This window comes from Sarcophilus harrisii, chromosome 4 (assembly GCF_902635505.1).
Source record: "Sarcophilus harrisii chromosome 4, mSarHar1.11, whole genome shotgun sequence".
NCBI lineage: Eukaryota > Metazoa > Chordata > Mammalia > Dasyuromorphia > Dasyuridae > Sarcophilus > Sarcophilus harrisii.
The window spans coordinates 65,226,226-65,248,920 of record NC_045429.1 but is presented as its reverse complement, the minus strand read 5'-3'; the positions used below and the strand labels follow the sequence as shown (position 1 = coordinate 65,248,920).

Genomic DNA, 22,695 nt, shown 5'->3' with positions numbered 1-22,695 from the left:
TTTAATTCACTGAAAAAGGAAATGGCAAACCATATCAGCATCTTTACCAAGAAAAGCCTATACAGCATCAAAAAGAGTTGGATATGACTGAATAACAACAACCACAATAATCTACTTTGGTTAAAAAAAACAAAAGAACAAAAACAAAACAAAAACCCTTAGAACTGTGTCACAACCAGATTTCTGAAAGAATTGGAGGTATTTGGCTTAGAAAATAGAAGACTAATGGAACACATGAATGATGTCTTCATTTATTTGATAATTTTTCACTAAGATGACATTCTGCATTGCTCCAGGAAAAAAAAAAAAGAACCAAGAGGAAGTCACAAAGAGACATTTTAACACAAAAGAAAGAACTTTCTAACAAAATTGTGTCGTTGTTGTAAATGGTATAAGCTATTTTGTGAAATAATGATCTCACCATCACTGGAAGTATTCAAGCATATACTAGATAATTATGAATAAGACACATTGAAGAGAGTTTCCTACATTGATGGGTTAGATTGGATGATCATTAAGTGTTCTTTCAGCAACTAGATTCTCTGATTCTTTCTCCTCTTGAATTCTCTAATAGAATACCCATAAAACCTCATCTAGGTAACTCAGATATTGACATAACAGATTTCCATAATAGAGTGATCACTTACTTTTGCCAATGTTTTCCTTGGTCTTTCCCAAGCCAAGTATCTGTAGTCCTTTCTTTATACCCCATATCTGTATAACCTAATCATCTCTTAACCAATGAAGTCCTTCCTTCATTCATAGACCAACTTCTCTTTGAAATCTCTCTCCCATTCCTCCCACCAATCCTAATCCTAGGTGAACATGAAATCTTAAAATAATCTTTTTCTTGACATCTTTGCATTTTATCAGAATCTCCTTAGTATTATTATTTACATAGCACCATTAACTCTATCATATTAACACAAGGAAGGTGAAATGTATTCCATAATACCAACACCTAACACAATACAGTATCCATAGCAGGTGCTCAATAAATATTTATTGCATTGTATTAAGTTGATTTGACTTCTAATGTCAGCCAAAATGGATTTGTAGCCATCAGAAAACATATGGTGCATTCATGCTTACTGAAGGCAAACAAAGATGCCTAATTGGCCTGCAGATACAGGAGATCACTAGATTGATAGCTGGATTGCCCTTTAGAGTTTATTTAGTCCAAACTTCCTCATTTTACAGAGAAGGAAACTGAGGCTTAAGGAAATAAAGTGATAGGTTCAAGGTCTCATGGGGAGCAGAAGGAGCAGTTGGGATTTGAGTCCTGATCCCCTGTTGGCAAATGCAATACTTTTTCGAAGTAGGATTCCAAAACAATAAAGGCTGTGTACACAATTGCCACTCTGTGATCCATCCTCCTTCCTTCTCTCCCCCTTCCTTCCCCCAATATCTCCTTAAGGATTGGAACTTAACCACAGACAGAACTAGCAGTGCCCATGGGTGGTTTCGCCCTCTTAAGTTTACCCCAGTTACTAGTAAACCAACGCTGTCGCCTATGTGAAATGATCATTAGCTGTCTCTATGCCCCAGTGGATCCTGGAGATCTCATTCCCTGAGGTTCTTTCTTCCTGTCCCTTCTTCGTCACCGGCAGATCCCACAGGGAACACTGGCTCTTGTGGAACATAAAATGGAGTGTGGATATGAAAAAAAGAAAAAAATGGCAATTCTCAAGGGGCCCTGACTTCACAACAATGAGCTCAGTACCTCCCTGGTACCAGCTGCTTTGTCTCATTGCTAGCCAGGACCTCTCTCTGGGCTGAGCTGTGGGGGGTTGGTGAGCATTCTTGTTCACAGTGATTGTTCTTTAGGAAGGAAGGCCAATAGGCAGATTTCAAGCCTGGAGCTTCTTTACTCACTCCCTCTACTTAGTACTCATTTTATTATAGTAATAATAATAAGCTAGTATCTATATAATGCTTTAAAATTTGCAAGTCACTTGATATGTTATCTTATGTGACACTATATGTGCTATTTTATTATGTCTACTATACAGGAGAGGAAAATGAGACAGAGATTAAGTGAATTGGTAAGTGTCTGGTAGAATTTGAGATAATGTACATATCTACATATATATGTAGATATATGAAAGTACTGAATTTGGAATCAGTAATATGTATATATAGGTATATAGATAGATATATATAGACCTATATATACATATATACACACATGCATATATATGTATACATATGCATGTGTGCATAGATATGAACATATATATATATATATATATATATATATATATATGTATATGCTCTACCCCCTGATAGTATAGGGCCCTGCCTTAAGGAAGTTGCTTTTTCTTTCATTTTAGTCTTTGTAATTCCAAGGCCTGGAACATAGAAGGGGCTAAATAAATGCTTACTATTTGACTTTTTAACCATTTTGGGACTCAGTTTCCTTATCTATACAATGAGGGCACTGGAGTGCATTATGCTAAGACTATTTTTTTCCACTCTAAAAATTGATGATGCTGTCATCCCAGGTCAAGTTTTCCTAAATGGACTTGCTGGTGATCCCTGAGTTCAATAGAAGGTGGGTTTTCTCAAAACTGTGTGGACACAACAAAGGGGTGCAGAAGTGAAATGAGCCTATCTTCTTTCCTTCTCAGCTTTCCCTTTAATTTATCCTTCTCCTCCTTTTTCTCCTCCTCCCCCTCCTCCTCCACTTCTTCTTCCTCTTTCTTTTCTTTCTCCTCCTCCTTCTCCTGTGGTTGAGGCACTTGGGGATTAAGTTACTTGCCCAGGATCATACAGATAGTAAGTGTCTGAGTCTGTATATGAATCAAGTCCTGCTTTTAAAGTCCATGCTCTACCTACTAAGACACCTAGATACCTCTCTCTTTAATGTTCAACTGATGTTGAAAGAGACACCATAAGGAAATGGTTCACCATAGGTTGCAGAAGTGGCAGTAGTATATATGGGAGAATTAACCATATATTTTGAAAGGTGATATAGGGAATGAACAATGAAAAAAATGAATGAGCTACTAACTGGAAAACCCTGATCTCAAGTGTAAAGAAGCTAACAATTCCTTGTAATGGTCTTCATGGGCCATGGAAAGAGGCTCCTATCCCTCCAGACACACACTGCTCACAGTAGCAGTTCATTCATGAATAAAATTAATTATTTTTGAAGCAAAAATTAATCCTATATCTCTCTGCCTGGCTGACTTTTGATCTCTGTACCAAATTTCATCTGAAAACAAAATCTTTCCTTCATCTCTCCACCCTCTTGGGCCCCCTCCTTCTTGACATGTTCATTTTCCCCCCTTAATTTTAATTTCATGGATTAGTTTTTAGATTACGGATAGGCCATGTAGGGTCATGGGTACCATGCTAGGTTCAAAGTTAGAAAAGACTTCAGCTGGAATCTTGCCTCTGGAACTTTTGTTATTGCTGTTGTTCAACAGCCATTGCTGTTGTTGTTTAGTCATTTCAGTCATGTCCAACACCTTGTGACTCCCAGCTATGTAACCCCATAAGCATGTCACTCAAGCACTGAGCTGCTGCTTCCTATCTATAAAATAGAGACCCTGATACCTGCCATTTTTTACCTCACAGAGTCACTGTGGTCAACAAATAAGATAATGTATATTTATCACAATGCCAACTTTGAAGTGCTATATATGGGTCAGTTATTATTATTATTGAAAGAAATGAGAATTCTAACAATAAAAAGAGAGGAAGATTGCATTCCAGACATGATGAGTGACCACAATATAGGGAGGGTTTGGAAGATTGGAAGTCCCAGACTAGTCTTGCTGATGAAAGTCATGGATCTTTTCTGATACTGACATGTTAGATAAATTATATCATATAGGAAGTCTGGGAATGGAAGCACAGGAGTTGATTTCCACTTCAGTAGAAAAGAACTATGTAAACACACTCAAGTATTCATTTAATCCCTATTATATATGTATATATTTGTGTGTGTGTGTGTGTGATATATATATTTGAGTGAGGGAGGGCTGTGCAAGGTCACCTGCCTCACTTTCCCCTCCAGAGCCATCTGAATCTAGTGGCAAAATATAGATCAAGATAATTAGAGATATCATATGCATGTGTTTTATATATATATATATATATATACATATATATATATTTACTTGTTTACATCATACATATATATATATACATGCATATACATCTATACATAAATGCATATATATATATATATATATATATATATATATATATATACACACATAAAGAGAGAGAGAGAGAGTCTAGATCTTTACCTCATGGAAGACTAAGGGACACTGTCTTCCGCTCCTTTTCAGTTCTGTATGCATCCCCATTTTCTAGTAGTGCACATAGCACGTACATAATAAATGCTTCTTGACAGATTGTAAGGAAATTATATAAATCAAAGCAGCATGGTATTATAGCTTTTAGGTATTAGTGATTAGGTGACAAGTGGGGTCTTAAAGCAATTCAAGGGAGCTATGTGCTTACATGTATTATAGATTTTTTTGCCAGATAGAGATCTGAAAATGTTATTTCATTTATTTATGGAATTCCTCATGTGGAAATTCTCTCCTCTGAGACAGATCAACAACTTGCCTGTAACTTACAGCCTTTAAGAATTGTCTAGGGGCACTGATAAGTTAAAAGATTTGCCTAAGGTTATCAAGTCAAAAGGTGTCAAGGGTGATGGCTGACCCTTTCAACCTTATTTTGACTTTATTCTGTCCAGACCTCAAAATCACTCTATTCACTGCCTCACCAAATGTGTAATCATTTTTTGAAATAGTATAATAGTTAAGTGTCTTAGAGGATGGAGTGCTAGTTCTGGAGTCAGGAAGACTCATGTTGGGTTGAAATCTGGCCTCAGACATTTACTAGCAAGTCATTTGACCTCTATTTGCCTCAACTGTAAATAATAGCACCTACCCTCCCGGATTGTTGTGAGGATCAATGAGATAATATTTGTAAAGCACTTAGAGTGTTTGGAATACTATATAAATGCTAGCTATTGTTATTAATGTTTTCAGAGGTGGTCAGAAAAAAATAATTCTGGATTGCAATGGTATCATACAAGTCTCACTATAACCTTGTTCTCAAAATCCATAATGTAGCTCTATCTTATAGTTGAGGCTGCTTTATATATAAAGTATCATTGGGGCAATTTGACAACTAAATTTTCTATTCAATTCAATAAATTCAACTCATTAATCACCTAGTATGTGTCAGGCCTAGTTCTAGGCATAAAAGGTCAAAATTGAAAATTTCTTCTTGCTCTCAAGGAACTTAGAGTATATTAAGAGTTCCTTATAGTCCCTAATAAGTTCACATCATATGTAATTCTACTCTATAGCAAAGAAGATTACTATTGAACATTGAACACCATCATACACTGAACTTTGAACATGGAGTCAGGAAAACGTACATTAAAAATCTACCTATAAGGCTCACTAGATAGTTTCCTCATATATAAAATGGAGACAATAATATCCAAAGTATCCACCTCCCACGATTATCATAAAAAATGCAAATCCTTTGCAAATTGTAAACCGCAATATAAATATAGGTTGTTAATATTGTAGTTGTAAACTAGGACTTTTTACACTTAGCTAAATAGCGAACTGAAGTCATAGTTGTACTAAGTGCTACATATTTTCCTGTCACCTCTCTTCCATCTCACTATCAGAACCCTCAGGAAAGACTGTCTGGGATTCCCAGTTAGAAGCAAAACATTACCATGTGTCCTCCAGTTATTGCTTTCATTTAAATCTTTTTTACCATAAAAGCAATGAATGTGTCTAGTGGAGTTAAGGTAGACTTTGATGGAAAACTCACCAAGATAAAACAGTCAGGTATTCTGGATAGTCATGGAGGCTTTCAGCTCTATGCTCCATACACTGAAATTTAGTTAAATAAGGGATTTCTGGGCTTTCTCATTATGGTTCTTCCTAGATGCCCCTGAGCTTTGTATATAGCTCCTTACTTTCCATTGCAATCAATGCTTCTTTTGTCAAGCCACAACTCAGAGCACAAACCAATGTATATCTCATAGCTGGGCAGTTTTACTAGTCTCAAAGTCATATAATTCTGCCCCAAGATGAGTTGAACTTCTTTCTTCCTTCTCCCATGTAACCAAACTGTAATTGTCTCACCATCCTTCACAGACAACATCGTCCTGGAAGAATAATGTCTGCTCTCCATTTCTCCCTTCCTTTCCCCACCTCCTCTCTCTGTCTCTCTCTCTACTCCTCTATCTCTGAGTCTTTCTCTGTCTCCTTCTCTCCCTCTCTCCCTCCCTAACTCTATATCTCTCTTTCTCCCCCTACTCCTGTCTGTCTCTGTGATTCTGTCTCACTCCCTCTTCCCCTCTCTTTATGTCTCTCTCTCACACCCCCCATGCATCTCTGGACCTGTCTCTGGGTGTCTCTCTTTTTCTCTGGTGTTTCTCTCTGCCTCTGTCTGTCAGTCAATCTGTCTGTCTGCTTCTCTCTATATTTTTTCTCTTCTGTGTGTCTCCCTCTCTCTCTGTGTATGGCTGTGTGAATGTCTTTCTTACTCTCTGTTATCTCTATCTCTGAATCTCTCCTCTCCCTCCCACCTTCCCTAACTCTCTCTGTGTCTCTATCTCTGTCTTTTTCTCCCCACTTCTGTCTCTGTCTCTGTGATTCTGTCCCACTCCCTCTTCCCCTCTCTCTATGTTTCTGTCTCTCTTTTGCACCCCACCCCCCTGTATCTCTGGAGCTGTCTCTGGCTATCTCTTTTTGTGTGTGTGTATGTGTGTGTGTGTGTGTCTTTGTCTCTCTCTGTCTCTCTCCTCTGTCTCTCTCTATATCTCTGTCTCTCTGTCTCTTTTTGTCTCTCTGTCTGTCTGTGAGTGTGTCTATCTCTCTCTTTCTCATTTTCTTTCCTCTTTATGTGTCTGTCTCCCTCTCTCTCTGCCTCCTTCTCTATCTATCTGCCTGTATCTTTCTTCTCTTTGTGTATATCTGTGTGAATGTTTCTCTCTCTCTCTCTCTCTCTCTCTCTCTCTCTCTCTCTCTCTCCCTCCCTCCCTCTTTCTCTCCCTCCTTTCCCCCAATGGATACCATGAACACCTAGGAAATCACTGGGATTTACTCTGAAAGATTTAAATGGCTTTTCATATTTATGTGGATTGTGATCTCTAATTGGAAATGGTGCCTTTCTCTCAGGGTAAGCTGTTTATCCCCAGAAAGCATTTGTTCGTGGGTGAGTTGTGGCCCAGATTTTAAATCAGCTGTGAGTTTCCTCCTTCTGTGACGGTTTCCATCTCCCTGCCTGCTTCCTCATCTTTCCTACTCCCAGGGGCACCCCTCAGGCTTCTTCAAACCTTCTTGCCTTTCTGCCTTCAGATTCTCTCCACAGTAATCTCATCTGTTCCCATGACTTCATCTGCTACTGCACCAGCACCTTCTAGAGCGAGCTACCCACCTTTAACTTCTCTCTTAGGTCTACAGCATCCTCTCCTAGTCTTCTCACTAGATGAAATCCGCTGGGGACCGATTCCTTTCTCTTTAAGCTTTCTTGACTCCCTTGCCCCAGCAGCCCTTCTCCTCTCCAGTTACCTAGCACTCAACATTACTAAATCCTTGACTTAGTCCTTTCCTCTTCCCACTCCCATCGAGACTCTTGTAATGTCTTAAAAAATTATTATTATCACTGTTATTTTGACAAAGTTGAGATTAAGTGACTTGCTTAGTCTAACACAGCTAGTAATTGTTAAGTGTATGAGATCATATTTGAACTTAGGTCTTCTGGACTTGATTGGTGCTCTATCCACTGTGCCATCTAGCTGACCCCCTGTAATGTCTCACCTTGCTTCTTGGTATATCTCCAGATATTCTTCTTCCTTAAGGAATACACCTCTTGTTGCTAATCGTTTGCCTTGCTGTCAAGATTTCCAAAAGGCAATGTGGTAAAGCAGGAGTGAAAGATTTTGATTCAAAGGATCTTGGTTCAAGATTAGTCATTATGCTGACTGGGTGATTTTGGGCCATCTCTTTTCATCTCTATCCCCTCACTTCTAAAAGGAGTTTTTAACTATAGTATTTTAAGAGGTTTGAGAAGCATAATTTCTTGGCAATTAGTCATTTTATTAATAGTGCTAGTATTTTTAATAAAAGGTCAGTGGTACTCTTGAATGCCAAAGATAATCTGGCAGTGGGCTCACAGCTTACATACCCTGGGAATGGGGATGTTCATGAGAGTACCAGTGGTCTTTGATTAATTAACAATTAAGGAGAGGTGGGTTTTACAAAGAGTTACTCTGTTGAAGAGCTGTGAGTAACATCATGTCACTCTTGCATAGAAAAATTGTTTCAGACATCCAAACACACACACACTGCCTCCCCCTAACCCATCAGCCCTCAGCTATTTGGACAAAGAATCTATATCCCTCACCTAAGCATTTGGATGGTGGAGTAACACCCAGAATGAGAATAAATATTAATCCTATTTTTCATCAGCCCTGTCCTAGAGAGATTGGAAAAGCAAATATAATGGGGTGGAGAGAGAAAGCAAGGGTCTTCCCAGTTTTAATAATTGGCCATTGTATCTATAACCCTATGTTAACATCTTTCCCTATACTCTTATTCCAAATGTCTTTAATGAAAATAACCTCCTTTAATCAAAACCAGTTCCCCCCTCCTCCTCATATTCTTCTTTTCTATGTTTTTTATTTGCTTTTTCTAGACTGCATGCTTACCTGGATTGTTCTGTCCAATTTTTGTGATCCTTTTCCTGTTTTGGTCTTTTTTCCCATGAAAACCTCTAGCTCCTCTACAAATGATTCTTTTTTGGAAAAAGATAGAAAGTGAGGCAGCAATGACTTGGAACCAATTCCTTGGACTAACTAAGCACTAACCTTGCATTCCTCTCAGCTACAGGATTGTATCTATCATTTTATATGATTTCAGCCTCTTCCCATCTCTAAATTTTAATTTATTCTTTCCTAGTTTTAAGAGTTTCATCATAGTGGACTGGATTTCTTCCCCTTCTCATGATTGTCTCTCTATTAAAACCTTAATAAAAAAAGAAATTTAAAAAAAAGACTGCTCATTACTTTGATTTGTAGCAAAGAGAGAATGGAACATTACCGCCAGAGTGTTTCGAGAAACCATATTTACATTTGCATCAGCTCAATTTAGGTGCCTGATTAGGTTGCGTGTTATGATGAAGATGCACTTACCAGTTGAAGGGAAGTGTCATGGACTAGAGTAACGAGCAGCAGGCTGCAAGTGGGAGACCTGGCCACTATTTCTGGCTGCAGCTCTAGGTACTTCTCTGACCTTGAAGAGTCCACTTTAATTCTCTAGACCTTGGTTTTTCCATCTGCTCTATAAGTCTTCCTTATCAGTTTCTTGAGCTTCTGACAGGAACAGAGTAGCCTACTAGATTCTGGGGCAGACAATGGAAATAAGACCATGATGTGAGCCCTTAAATTTTGTATTTTCTAATCAGGTGCTGAGTTCAGGCTTTTGAAGCCTGCTGAACTCTTGGATCAGAGGTTTAGTCATTTAGGAGAATTTGGAAAAGGTCGGGAGCTACAAATTGGAAAATTTATTAGAAAATCAAGCAAAGAGTCCCCAAATCACTCAGATAAGCACACAACTGAAAATACTGTTGCTCTCAAGGTACACATTCTAGGGAAGTGAATTTCATTCTATCCTAGGAAATAGAGACAGTGCATCAGGAGAACTCAACTGCCCTTGAAGCATATTTTGTAAAAAGGCCAAGTTCTTTTAGTAGACAACAACTTTAATGGACAAGAGTGGAGTGGCCTAATATACTCTCACTTCTCTTGTTTCTTCTGGTAGCTTCTCAAAGCTGTGACAAGTGACAAGTTTGCTCCAGAGAGGAAACTAACATTTCAAAGATGCTTCCCATTTGTGGAAGGCTGAGTCTGGGAATTGGGTAGAATTAATTGCTAAATCTTAGTCTGGATGGACTCACCTAAAGCAACCTTTTGTGGGCAATGCATATGTATTGTGTATTTATATTTGGGAGTATTTGTGTGTATCTATGCACATATATGTATATGCATTTATGTGTTTATATTTGGACATGACCAATTGGATTTTTTTTAGACTATCCCTTTTTTGAGGGATGAAAGGGAGAAAAGGTATATTTCTGTTCATTGAAAATTTCATACATAAATCAGAAGGAAGGAAAAGGAAGAAGAAAAAGGAAGGGTAAAGGAGGGAAAGGAAAGAGAGGGAAGGAAAGAGAAGGGTATCATGGAGGAGTCCCTTTCTATGCCTGAATATAGGATTTAAACAGGAATTTTACAATAAATTTCTTTTAAGTATACTTTGTACCTAATACATAACAGGACTCCATGATACCAATAGTATATTGGCTCTACCAGTCTTAAGTAAGCTCAAAAGTAAAAATATAAATACATTGGATAGTAAGCACCAGTTCTACTACCTTCTAAATCTTGACCCTATTAATAGCCAAAGGTTAAGCTACTATATGCCTCTAGATACTAATCAGGGGCACTTGGGACTTTGTTTTCAAAACTCTTGAAGCTTCCTACAGTTCAGTGAACAAGTGTTTTGTGCAATCAGTGAGACACAAGTGCTAGCCTGCTCTTACATTATGTGTGAGTGGTCATCAAGTGTCTGCTTTTCAACTGCATAGTCCAGTTGAATTGCTTTATTTTCCTCCCATTGTTGTGTGAAATTAATGCAGGCCATGTTGATTCAATCTGTCCTCTTAAAAATTGTTGGAGGTGTTGGGAATTCTATAATTCAATAAATGAAAGACTTATCTGCTATGGAATAGCTAGTTCTACCAAGGTCCAAACATCATGACATGTAGTAATATCTGATGTTTTCCTTTGTCTCATTTTTTTCCTTTATGAGATTTGACAATACACTTTCTGGGAGGAAAGGGGACAAACTAAGGGCTGATTCTAAAGTATTTTAATGTTCCTTTAGAAGTGGCTTCTAGTTCAAAGTTCCAGAATTCAGTCAACTATATAAATGACTGTGTTAGGTAAAAACAGATCTTAATAGGAACAAAGAAAAACATATAGCATTTTTTGTTGTTGTTGTTGTTGTTGTTCATTTTTGTTTTTGTTTTTTTTTTTAATTGGAAGAGTACTCAAACAGCCTCTTGAATACCCATAGTCACAGTGGTTTCTTTAATGATGGAAACTTCAATTCCCCAAAATACTAATAGAGCTGCCCTACATAAATGTTACTTTTTCCACCTTCAAAAGGCTTCTCCTCATGTCAGAATGCTGTGTTCTGTCGGAAGAAGAAAGCAAGGCTTCCTAGACAACTCATTTTACAGTGACTATCCCCAGATGTTCTATATGGTCCTGAAAAAGCTTATCCCTTTAAATCATCCAATAGTATGTGCTAAATGGATTAAATGTATACATGTGCCTATGGTCCTCAAGGTCAGTTCTAGACACTGCCACATCACCAGGCTACCAGTCATGGGAACTGCCAAAACGGGTAGATGGGTGGGTCAGGGTAGAAAGAGAAGAAAGATGTTCCACTGAAGAGAAAAAGGGGAACCAAATAATCAGGATGGGAATTCCCATCATATACTCTCGCACTTGCTATGCTAATTGTTTTACACAGTAAATGAGTTTCTAAAAGGTTGAATGTGAGTGGAGAATTATGTGGTAAATCATGGCTTATTTTAAAATGCAATCAAAGAGGCTCATAGAAAGAAATTCTATGATGAACATGGGTAAGTCATTTAGTTAAGGAAAGAATCATATAAAACAGAGAATTGCTCACTATTACATCTTTTGGATTTAGGGAAGAAAATCAAGAATTTCATGTATCTAGCTAACAGAATTTGGGGGAGAGTTTGCCATTCTATTTGATGTCTGTTTATTCTATTTTGTTTGTATAAAAGAGGAAGGCCCAGTACTCTTTGAAGGAAATTTGACCTTTAGAATGGCAGAATTTAAATAAGGAATCAACCATTTCTATTTATCTCTATCCCCATACAGTATAGACTTTTAGAGGAGGAGATATAAGGTAAGAATAGGTACCTAGGAACAGAGAGCATTTTTGTAGTATAGTAAATAGAGTGTAAGGGCTGGAGTCAGAAAGACTCATCTTTCCGAGTTCAAATGTGGCCCCAGACACCAGCATGTCACCCAGTTTATCTCAGTTTCCTCTTCTGTTAAATAAGCTGGAGAAGAAAATAACAAACCATTGTAGTATCTTTGTCAAGAAAACCCCGAATGTGGTCATGAAGTGTCAGATATGACCTGGGAATAGGGATTTTGAAATTCATCAAATGAGCAAATCTCTTTCTCCATGATTGGATCAATCAATTAATGAACAAAGAAGCATTTATTAATCACCTATTATGTGTGAGGTAGCATACTAAATTGTGGGATGGATGGGATCTGAGGCTTAGCAGAGTTCCTTGCCAGGTACTCATATGGACTATAAACACGGAGGTCTTGGCAAACTTGCTTCTCTGTACCTCTGACCTAGTTGGGTGTCAGCCAAATATATATCTAGCCTTTTCTCTTTATGTGGCATGAGAGTGGGCATTCTTAACAACTGAGGAGTGGCCCCCTAAAATGAGCGCCTAGCCACTACTGAAAACATTTTTTGCTTTGAAATATTCATGTGCTGCATACTTCTGTTCTGAGCTCTTATAGCCCTTGTGTTGACTAAAACAATTCATGCAGATGTTTTAGGGTCATCAAAAATTTGCCAAGATAAATGGGAGAAGTGTAGGGAAGGGCATAAGATGAGGGAGTTGTGGAGGGAGGGAGAAAGAGAAGGAAGAAGGGAGAGAGGGAAGAAAAAATAGAAAGAGACAGAGAGACAGAGACAGAGAAAAAGGGAGAGAAAGAAAAAGACAGAGATGGAAGAGAGACAGAGACACAGAAAAGTAGAAAAGATAAAGACAGAAAGAGGAGAGAGAGAAAGAGAGAGAGAAAGAGAGAGAGAGAGAGAGAGAGACAGAGAGAGAGAGAGAGAGGAACAGAGACACAGAGACAGAGAGAAGGAGAAATAAGATAGAGGAGACAGACAGATAGGGGAGTAAAGGAGGTAAGAAAGGGAAAGAAAAATAGATAGAGACAGACAGAGAATGGGGGGGGGGGTGGAGAAGGGAGGTAGGAAGAGAGGGAAAGAAGGAGAGGAAAAAAGAGAGAGAGAAGAGCCAAACTAAGTTAAGAGTCTAAAGGAAGATCTATGCACTGTTCACGCATTTTTTAAGGACCTGGAATGGTGCTGTGGTATATCAGGTCAGGACCTGGGTGTGGACAAGCATGGATCCAGTGCTTCTGGGAACATGTGACCTCAAAAGAAGAGCCAGGCTGGTCTCATATTTGACCTTCAGCTCTGATGTTCTAAGAGACTGGTGGTCAAGGAGAAAACTGCCCACTGCCAGATAGAGCAACTGGGTCAGGAGGAGGACAGGTGCCCTTCTGTCCCCCACAGAGCTCGGCTGGTCTCTGAGACAGGAGGGTAGGCTGCCCTTCTCCTTATTTGCATGTGTAAGTGATTACCACTCATAAAAAGATCCAACCCATTACTTAAAACCTGGTCCCCGCATTTGACTCTGACCTCCTGCGGCATCCTGGGCTACATGCTGACTCCACGCTGACTCCATATCGCATGATTTGTCTTCAGTTTATAAGTAGCATAGCCTATAAATAGAAACCCTTTTGCCAAGTTCCTCAGGAGACATCAGCAGGTTTTTTTCCCCTTATTTTTCAGTGTGTATGTATTTTTTAAAAAATAAAACACAACAAAAATACAGCGAGTATATTCTCCCTGCCTTCTGTCCTCCCGTGCTTACTCTGGGTGTATTCAAGACCAGAGCTTGGCGAGTTTTTGCTTACAGGTACCTTGGATAATGAGGGACTCAGCCCCTGTCAAGTAGTCAGTGATACCGAGTTCTTACTGGACAAAGACTTCTCTCACCTGTAAATCCTGTATCTGGTGGTGAAACCTTGACGGTACCGTTCCATGAAGTCCGCATACTCCTGAGCACGGTGAAATGGACCCCGGTCAGTGAGCAGCCAATCCAAAGGGGGCTGGCCAGCCAAAGAGGCATGTTGCTCAGGGGCCACAGCAGCGGCAGCAATGGCAGTGGCCGCAAAGATCCAGCCGGGGAGACCTAGCGCCAGCAGCGTCGCCCATGGGATGGCCAGCCGAAGCCCTTTAAACCGAGCGCCACACTGCCACCTCATGCTTCTCCTGGGCGGTTGGCTTCTTCATTCTCTCGCCACGCTCCCCCGTCAGCACCGCTCCTCCAGGGCTCCTGGAAGCAGAAGGACACAGGGAGGTGATGGCAGCCCGCGGACGCTCCCCTCAGGCTGCGCAGCAATCCCCACTTTCCCCGCGGGCCACAGGCACTTACAGACACCCTGAATATTGAGTTGGGCCCATTAGGGGAGATCCATTCCTGACTTGTTTTATTACACACGTATACATGTATGTGTATGTGTGCATACATGATTACATTGTGTGTATGTACATGTGTATAGGTGTGCATTATATATGTCTATGTGTGCATGTGTATATGCATGCATGCATATGTTTGTATATTTTGTGTATGTGTATATGTGTGCATGTGTGTATTTGTATATGTATATATGTACATGTGTATAAGTATATTTGCCTGTGTATGTATATTTATTGTATATTGTACATATATGCATATATGTTTGTGTATATAAGTGTATATGTTTGTGTATTTATGTATATGCATGTGTATGTATACATATCCATAAGTGTGTATGTATATGTATATGTGTCTATATAGGTATCTTGTATATTGCATGTATATATGTGTATGTATGTATATAGGCATGCGTATATAATATATATAAAATAAATCATTTACATGTGTATATTCATCTTTATTTATATACATATATTTACTTCTTTATTTTTATTTTCTATTTATATATATGGAAATATACAGATGATAGAGATAAAGATAGAGATAGAAATAGAGATTTAATATAGATTTTTGTGTGAGTATATAACACACACACACACACACACACACACACACATACATACACACACATTTCATTCTTCTCTATACTGTATTCTAGACTTTCTCCACTGACCCAGAAACCTCTTTATCCTGGAAGTTCATACATCAAAAGTACCTTCCACCCCTAAGGCTTCTTCCTCTCACCGGGTGGTTCCTCTAAGAATTTTTATTTAAGAAGAGTGTTTAGTATAGAAATATGTATAGAAGAATTGTACATATATGACATATATTGGATTGCTTGCTGTCAAGGGTAGAGATGAGGAAAGGGAGGGAGAAAAATTTGGAACACTAGGTTTTGCAAGGGTGAATTTTGAAAACTATCTTTGCATATATTTTGAAAATAAGAGGCTATTATTTTAAAAAATAATACTAAATAAAATAATTTTAAAATAATAATTAAAATTGACTGACTGACTGAATAAATATATAAATGAATGAATAAGTAAATAGACAGATAGACAGATGGATAAATAGATAGATAGATAAATAGATAGATAGATTGATAGATAGAAAAAGTACCAATAAATAAAAAAGAGTGCTTGGGAAAGCCCATGTCTACATCTTCCTCCAGGTTGTACTGCACACTTCTCTACCATTTTCCTCAACTCTCAGTGCAGGTTACCTGCCCCATTTTCCTTTTCCTTTTATGGACTGACTTCTTCTATGAAAATATAACCTACTTGAGGGGAGTGGGGGGGGGACTGTCTGATTGCATTTGTATTCTCTGTGCTAAGCACATAATAAATGCTTGCTGACTGAATATTTCATCATCTTGGTATACAGTAACTGCTTCATAAATGCTTTTTTACCATTTAATGTTGGTCATTGTATCCCCAGCAACTAGCACAGTGCTTGCCATAGAACAGTCATTGAATAAATACTTATTGACTTGAATTAGAATGATCTGAACTGAATGAAAAGATTAAGAGGGTAGAGAAAAATGAATTAAAAGATTGAGAGGGTAGAGAAAGGCTGTACTGGTAAAAGGGTCAGCCTACACTGAGGAAACTACAAGTCCACCAAAATGCACTAATGGACCCATCTATCAAGGACTTTGGGAGGAGTAATAAGGCAATAGTCAAAGTGTTTTAATAAAGTTTTCTGGAAGAAACAGGTCATATAAAACAGTGGAATCCTATTATGATTTCTTAGTAATCATACTTATTCAACAATGTACTGAATAGAGAAAGACCAGTTTCAGGATCAAATAGTTTTGATTGTTAAGCTAAATTTGCTGAGTACAGCAAGAATGCTGCATTCAGTGCAGTGCTGACTGCTCCTTGGGAGGAAAGGGGTGGGGGGGGGAGGGAGAGAAGAAAAAAAAAAAAACCTGGCCTTGGAATAATATATTTTCCACTTCATCAGTTTTTCTCTGGAGCTGAAGACAGTCTGACTAAAAATCTCTTTCAAGACAGATAAGTTTCAAATCTGTTTTAAAAGTTTCTGTAAAAACCTATCACTAGGAGAAAAGGCCCATCTATACAAAAATGTTTATAGTGACATTATTTGTGATAACAAAAAGCTGGAAACAAACTATGTGCCTAACAACTGGGCAGTGGCTAGACATAGTGCAGGAATAGAATGGAGGCGGTGCATTCGAGTACTGCTGTAAGAAAGGATAAAAATCAAGAATTCCCACGAATTTAGGAAACCTATTGGAATTAACACTAAGTAAAGAAGGCAGTGCCAAAAGAAGAACATCTAAGATGGCTTCAAATATATAAGTACTTGAAGTTATGTATATGTGTATAAATATGTGTGTATATCCATGTGTATACATATATAGTATGTATATATTATGAATATATATGTGTATATATGCATATATATAAATATAAAACATTACAATTGACTTGTAATGAAAGTAAATAGCATTTGGTTCTTTTTTTTTTACCAGAAATGCTAAGGGTCATCCCCTCACAGACTGGACTTTTTTTTTTTTTTTTGACTTGATAAAAGAGGCCATTCTCTGCTTCACTGGACACTACCTTATAGGTTCACCTCTAGTCATTCTGATCTATATCTTGTTTAAGAAGTACTTTGGGGGAGAGAAGTTCGATATATTTGAAAAATTCACAAGACATTTGTCACAGAACAAAGGGCATCATTTATTATGTGAAATAGCTCAAGGGCTAAACCAAATATGATTAAGCAAGGCTGGTCCATATATGATTAAGCAACTTGCTTCTTGTTGCAGGAATTTTTAAAATTGGGAGGGAGAGGAGAAGGGAAATAAGGGCAGGGTCTGGGGAATAAGGGGAAGAATCGGTGAGGGGGAATTGGAAAAAACTAGGGGAGGGGACAGGGAGGGATCTAGTGGAGAACAATCAGGTAACATAGGTAAATCTATCTTAACATATGCTAATTAAGGCAGTCTCCAGAGTTGGGATACCTGTATGTGACAATGGAAATCAGTTAGATGGATTAAAATTCATGATTAAAGTTCCTGTTCCACACAATTGTCACTGGAATCAGATGGTTCTGGAGGAGAAAGTAAGGCTGGTGAAATTACAAAGCCTATCCTTACTTAAATCCAATGCCCTTGCATATCATGTCATCAATTCTTTGATATCTTATTCTTCTTCAAGAATGAAGGACAAGCAACAAGCAAAATAAGTATATATACATGTATATACATATATAGGTAGGTATATACCTACCTATATATGTATATACATGTATATGCATAGGTTATATATACATATATTCATGTTCACTTACATACAAAGAGATATGTGTTTGAATTGAATTGGAATGGATTAAATTAAAGTAAATTGAACAGTTAACACATGTATTTATGTGGATATACAAATGTATATATTCACAATATATATTTAAAATCAATGTGAAGTAGCTACAAAACTCTGGTTACATAAAAGTCTATGTTGGTACCACACTGTCCATATTAAAGGATATTTCCCTCCTTTCTGTTAAGAACCAAAAATCTAACAGGTTTTTTTTATTTTGAAAGGGTTTATGAGGTATTTGTTGGAAAGTGTAACTCATGTAGAAACAAAATGTTCAAGCTTTCTCCGCTCTATATCTCCCCACCACCAAGCAATTGTTCGAATTTCTTTTTCTTTTTAAAAAGAGCAAATTTGGGGGGCTGAAGGGCACAGAACTCATATTTTATGTGGTTACTCATATCCACTTATTCTCAGCAAGTATTCATGCTGTTTGTTCCTCTAGCGAACCTTTTATGAGGCTGAAGAAATTGTGTGTAAATGTTAATCTCTTTATGATATATGCATACTGTTAATAAATAGAGCAGAATAATTAGCACATGTAGGGATTGGGTCTTTCTTTACTTTTCTAGTCCCCAAACTGATGATTTCATTAAGTGAACTTTTATGTGCCTAGGTGTAGTTAACACATGAAAAGGTTGACTGATCTTGGTTTCATAATTTTGAATGCTAAACATGAGAAATTCAAACTCATCTGAGGAAATCTAAAGAATTTCAATTTCTAATGGCAATTAATGACCTTAATCAAGGTTGCATTGCTTTACTCTAACAAATAAGCAATTAACTTGGTAACAGGAGGGTAAATAAAATCATAATTAATGAATTTATTTGGGAGATGAATTGATTAGTGGCATTTGAACTTCACTGATGATCTCTATAATATTGAGTTTTACTGCCACAATTTTGCAAATGCAAGTATTAAGATGAAAATAATAATCTATTCAAGAGGGCAGCTAGATAAATAGAACTGTGCTAAAGCTATAGATAGTGCATTGGGTTTGGAGTCAGGAAAACCTGAGTCAAATCCATCCTCAAATATATATGAGCTGTGTGACCTTGGGCAATTCACTTAACACTGTTTGCATCAGCTTTGTTATCTGAATAATGAGCTAGAGAAGGAAATGACAAACTGTCCCAGTATTTTTTCCAAGAAAACCCCCAAATGGGGTCAACAGAAAATTGGACACAACTTAAAAAAAAATGACTGAAAAATCACAAGTCATTCAATAAGTTGGTGCCCTTATCATACATATTAAAGTCAGGAAGGCAAATGTTCTGAAGATAATTTATCCAGGTGGTGGATTTTCTTTCAGCCATGTTAACCTTGTGCTTCTCTTGACTTCGGTTTTGCTTAGATTAGGATTGGAATGAAGGAAGGAATGGAGGGAGGAAAGAAGGAATGAATTAAATGAATGAATACAAAAGCATTTTCATAGCTTACTCTGTGCCAAATGCTTTGATAAACACTGGAAATCCAAACAGGAAAGAAAAAACAATTTTTGCCTTCAAGAAATTTACATTCTATTGAGGGAGCCCTACATGTAGGGACTAATAACCAGGGAGGATCATTTTGGTTAATAAAGTTATAGAGACAGCAAATAAGGTAACAGGAGGATAGACTGTCCAAGGGGTTACATATAAATTCACATTCACAATAAGTTCACATTTAAGAAAAATGGATAATTTAACTTCAAGGCCAGAAAAGCTACAACTGCTGCCAATATACCTTAGCCAGGCAGCAGTCTCTTTCCCATGGATAGGTTACAGGCAGTCAATACATAAAAACTAGAAAGAGAAAGACTACTTTGTGGTTTTGTGAGATTTGATCCTCTAAACTACTCTTAGGGAGAGCCAGGTGAGCCCTTTAAGTAAAGCCTCAAACTATGAGAATTTGCTTCTTCTAGGTGGTTTTCCCTCCCTGTGTCAATGCATATTTCCCTTTTTGATTTTGCCCATGCTTAAGAACTCTTATGAGTTGAATCATGATTTTGCCAAAGTCTTGGGCACAAAAACAGTTTCAGCAATGATAGACCATTTTCATGGTTAGCACTAACCAGTGCTACTTAATATCTTTTGAGTTTTTCCCATCCTATTCTTTTGTATATATCTGAATCACAAGTCACAGGAGCCTAAAATAATGATTGGGGAAAAAACTAAGATAGGCAAAGCATAAAAGGAGGAGAAAATGAGAGAAGTAGAGAGGAGAGGAACAGGGGAGTGAGAATGAATGGCAACCTACTCTCTCTTTTCTTTTTTTTTTTTTTTTTTTTAAGATCCAAATTGTATAGTACTTGCTAAGGGGGAAAAGGGAAAGATTAACAATTTACTCAAGAGGATTATAGTCATGGAAGAATAGTTTACTCATTTTCAGAAACAAGGAGAAACTAATATCCTAATATCCAAGAAGTAAAGCAGTATGGGAACTGTTAAGACGCTATCTGTTTCCACAGAGGGCACTTACTTCATGCCAGTCATCAAGCTTCTCATTAGGGAGATAAAGAAAAGTAAAATGGAATCCCTGCCTTCAAAATACTTATATTCTAATGGAGGAGACAAAGAATATAAATAAGTTTGTGGATACTTGATATTCACCTAGACAATGGAAGATAGATTCAGAGAAAGGCATTAACTGTAAGTGAATTGAAAAGACCTCTTCCAGAGGATAGGATTTTAGATGATTCTTACAAGGAAGGCAGGAAATCCAGAAGGGAAAGATAAGAGAGAGCACTGTAGGTATTGTGTACAGCTAGTGAAAAGAACATATAATTGAGAGGTAGACTGTTGTATTAAAGGAAAAAGAAAGCCACTGTAAGTAGGTACCAGAAAATATGAAGAGGAGTATTAAAAGGTCTGGAAAGGTAGGGAATAGGACAAATTGTAAAGGGTCTTCAGTGACAAATAGAAGATTTGATTTGATTTTGCTGGAAATAGGACGTCACTGGAATTTATTAAGAGGTGTGTGTGTGTGTGTGTGTGTGTGTGTGTATGTGTGTGTGTATGAATAATGGTGGGGATTTTTGAAGCAACATGGTTAAATCCCAGACACCACCATTATCTCAATTAGTAAGTAGGATAAAGAACAATTAGTGAATAGGGTGAAGAACAATAAGTAAGTAGGGTGAAGAACAATTAGGGAGTAGGATGAAGAAAATAAAGAGAGTGCTCTTGATGAAAGCCAGCTGGAAGAATAATGGTAGTCACCCTGGATCCATATCACTTCTGCAATTCATTATATCATTCCTTGGCTAGACAGAATTTCTAAAAAAAACAAAAAAAAAAAATAATAATCAGGTAGAGCAGTGGATAGAGTACTGGATCTGACCTATGTTCAAATCTAACCTTCGACACTTGCTATAACATGAGAAAAGCCAATTAATCTATCTATTTGCATTTTCTCAAGAGTAAAGTCGGGATAATAATAGGCACCTACCTCATAGAGTTGTGGTGATGATAAAATTAGATATTTGTAAAGCAATTAGCTCAGTGTCCTATACATAGTAGATGCTCAATAAATGTTTGTGCCCTTTCCTGCCTTCTCCTTTTCCTTTTTGTTATAGCTGTATTTCACTGGATATGGAATATTCACATGTCTTTCTGGGTCCTCAGAAAAAGCAAGGACAACCACCATCATCAATCATCAACGTTATTCAGTGCTTCAAGGTTTTTCAAAATGCTCTCTCTATAATCTTATTTTGTGTTCATATCAATGCTGTGAAGTAGATGCTGCCATTTTTTTCCATTTTACAGACAAGGAAACTGTATTTTAGGATTAAGTAACTTGCCCAGAAACAGGATTTGAATTCAGGTCTTCCTATCTCCAAATTCAGCATTCTACATTATGACACTAAATGTCAAAGATGAACAAAGAAAGGGTCAATCAAGTGGTAAATAGATGGATTTCCATCAGCAGGGTCTGATAGATTATTACTGGTCTTCCTAGCATTCAATGATCATCAAGATTTAAGGAAGTTTGAGGGTGACTTTAATAACGACACGAGTGACAAGAAGACTGACTTAAACTAACAACCTGTATGATCCTGATCAAATAACAATGCTTTCAAGCCCTCATTTCTACATCTCTAAAAATGAGGCAAGGTACTTTTGCTCTTCTTAAGTCTTTCCGTCATGTCCAGCTCTTCATTATAGTTCAACAAAGTTGTAAGATGCAGCCTGGTTCAGAGATAGAATACTGGAATTGATAATAAAAGAATTGGATTTGAATCTTGGCAGATTAGTGACTTTGAACTGATCACTTAACCCATCTGGTACTCTGTTTCTTCATTAGAAATATGAGGAAATTGAATTAAATGAACTTGAAAGTCTGTTGATAGTTTTAATATCTGTTAAGTTTGTGAACATTATTGAGAGAACTTGAGTGGAGATAAGGATGCAAGAAAGTCTTTGAAAGGTAATTTTGTAGTCTAATATAGCACTTATCTTATTGTCTTGTACTATATTGTTAATTTCCTTAACTTAACCCTTTAATCTGTTATTTCTTTCAAGGCAAGGAATATGTCTTATTCATCTTTAAAGTTCCCAGACTGCTAAAGACTGTTCTTTACAGATAATAGATTTATTTTCTATCAATTCTTGTTTGTCCTTCGTTCTTGAAGAAGATCATGACATTAGGAAGGTGATAACATGCAAGTTTAACGGATTTAAGTGAGGTAAAGACAGTCTCACTTTTTCTTTCAGAATCATCTGGGTCCAGTGGCAAGCTATAGAATAGGATAATTGGAGATGGCCCTGGCTGCAGTGGATGATCTTTTAAAACTAGATCCTTAACAGGTCTCGATTTGACTGAGACAATGCTCAATCAGTGATTAAAGTTAGGTAAGGAAAAAAAAAATTGAAAGAATGAATGAAGGGTGGCAGAAAAAAGTTATAAAGCATAATTCATATATGTTGAAGCAGTGACATTTAATAAAATGATTAGGCAGTGACATTA

The 22,695-nt window shown here is 37.4% G+C and overlaps 1 protein-coding gene across 1 annotated transcript in view; it reads right to left on the bottom strand.

Annotated features, from left to right (window-relative positions):
* Nucleotides 1–22,695, bottom strand: part of BRINP2 (BMP/retinoic acid inducible neural specific 2) — a 169,198-nt gene that overhangs the window by 79,200 nt on the left and 67,303 nt on the right. The window contains exon 2 of the mRNA XM_031936934.1: nt 13,920–14,259. Coding sequence (XP_031792794.1) covers nt 13,920–14,188 — 269 coding nt within the window. The 5' untranslated portion in view covers nt 14,189–14,259. The remainder of the gene's footprint in view (nt 1–13,919; nt 14,260–22,695) is intronic.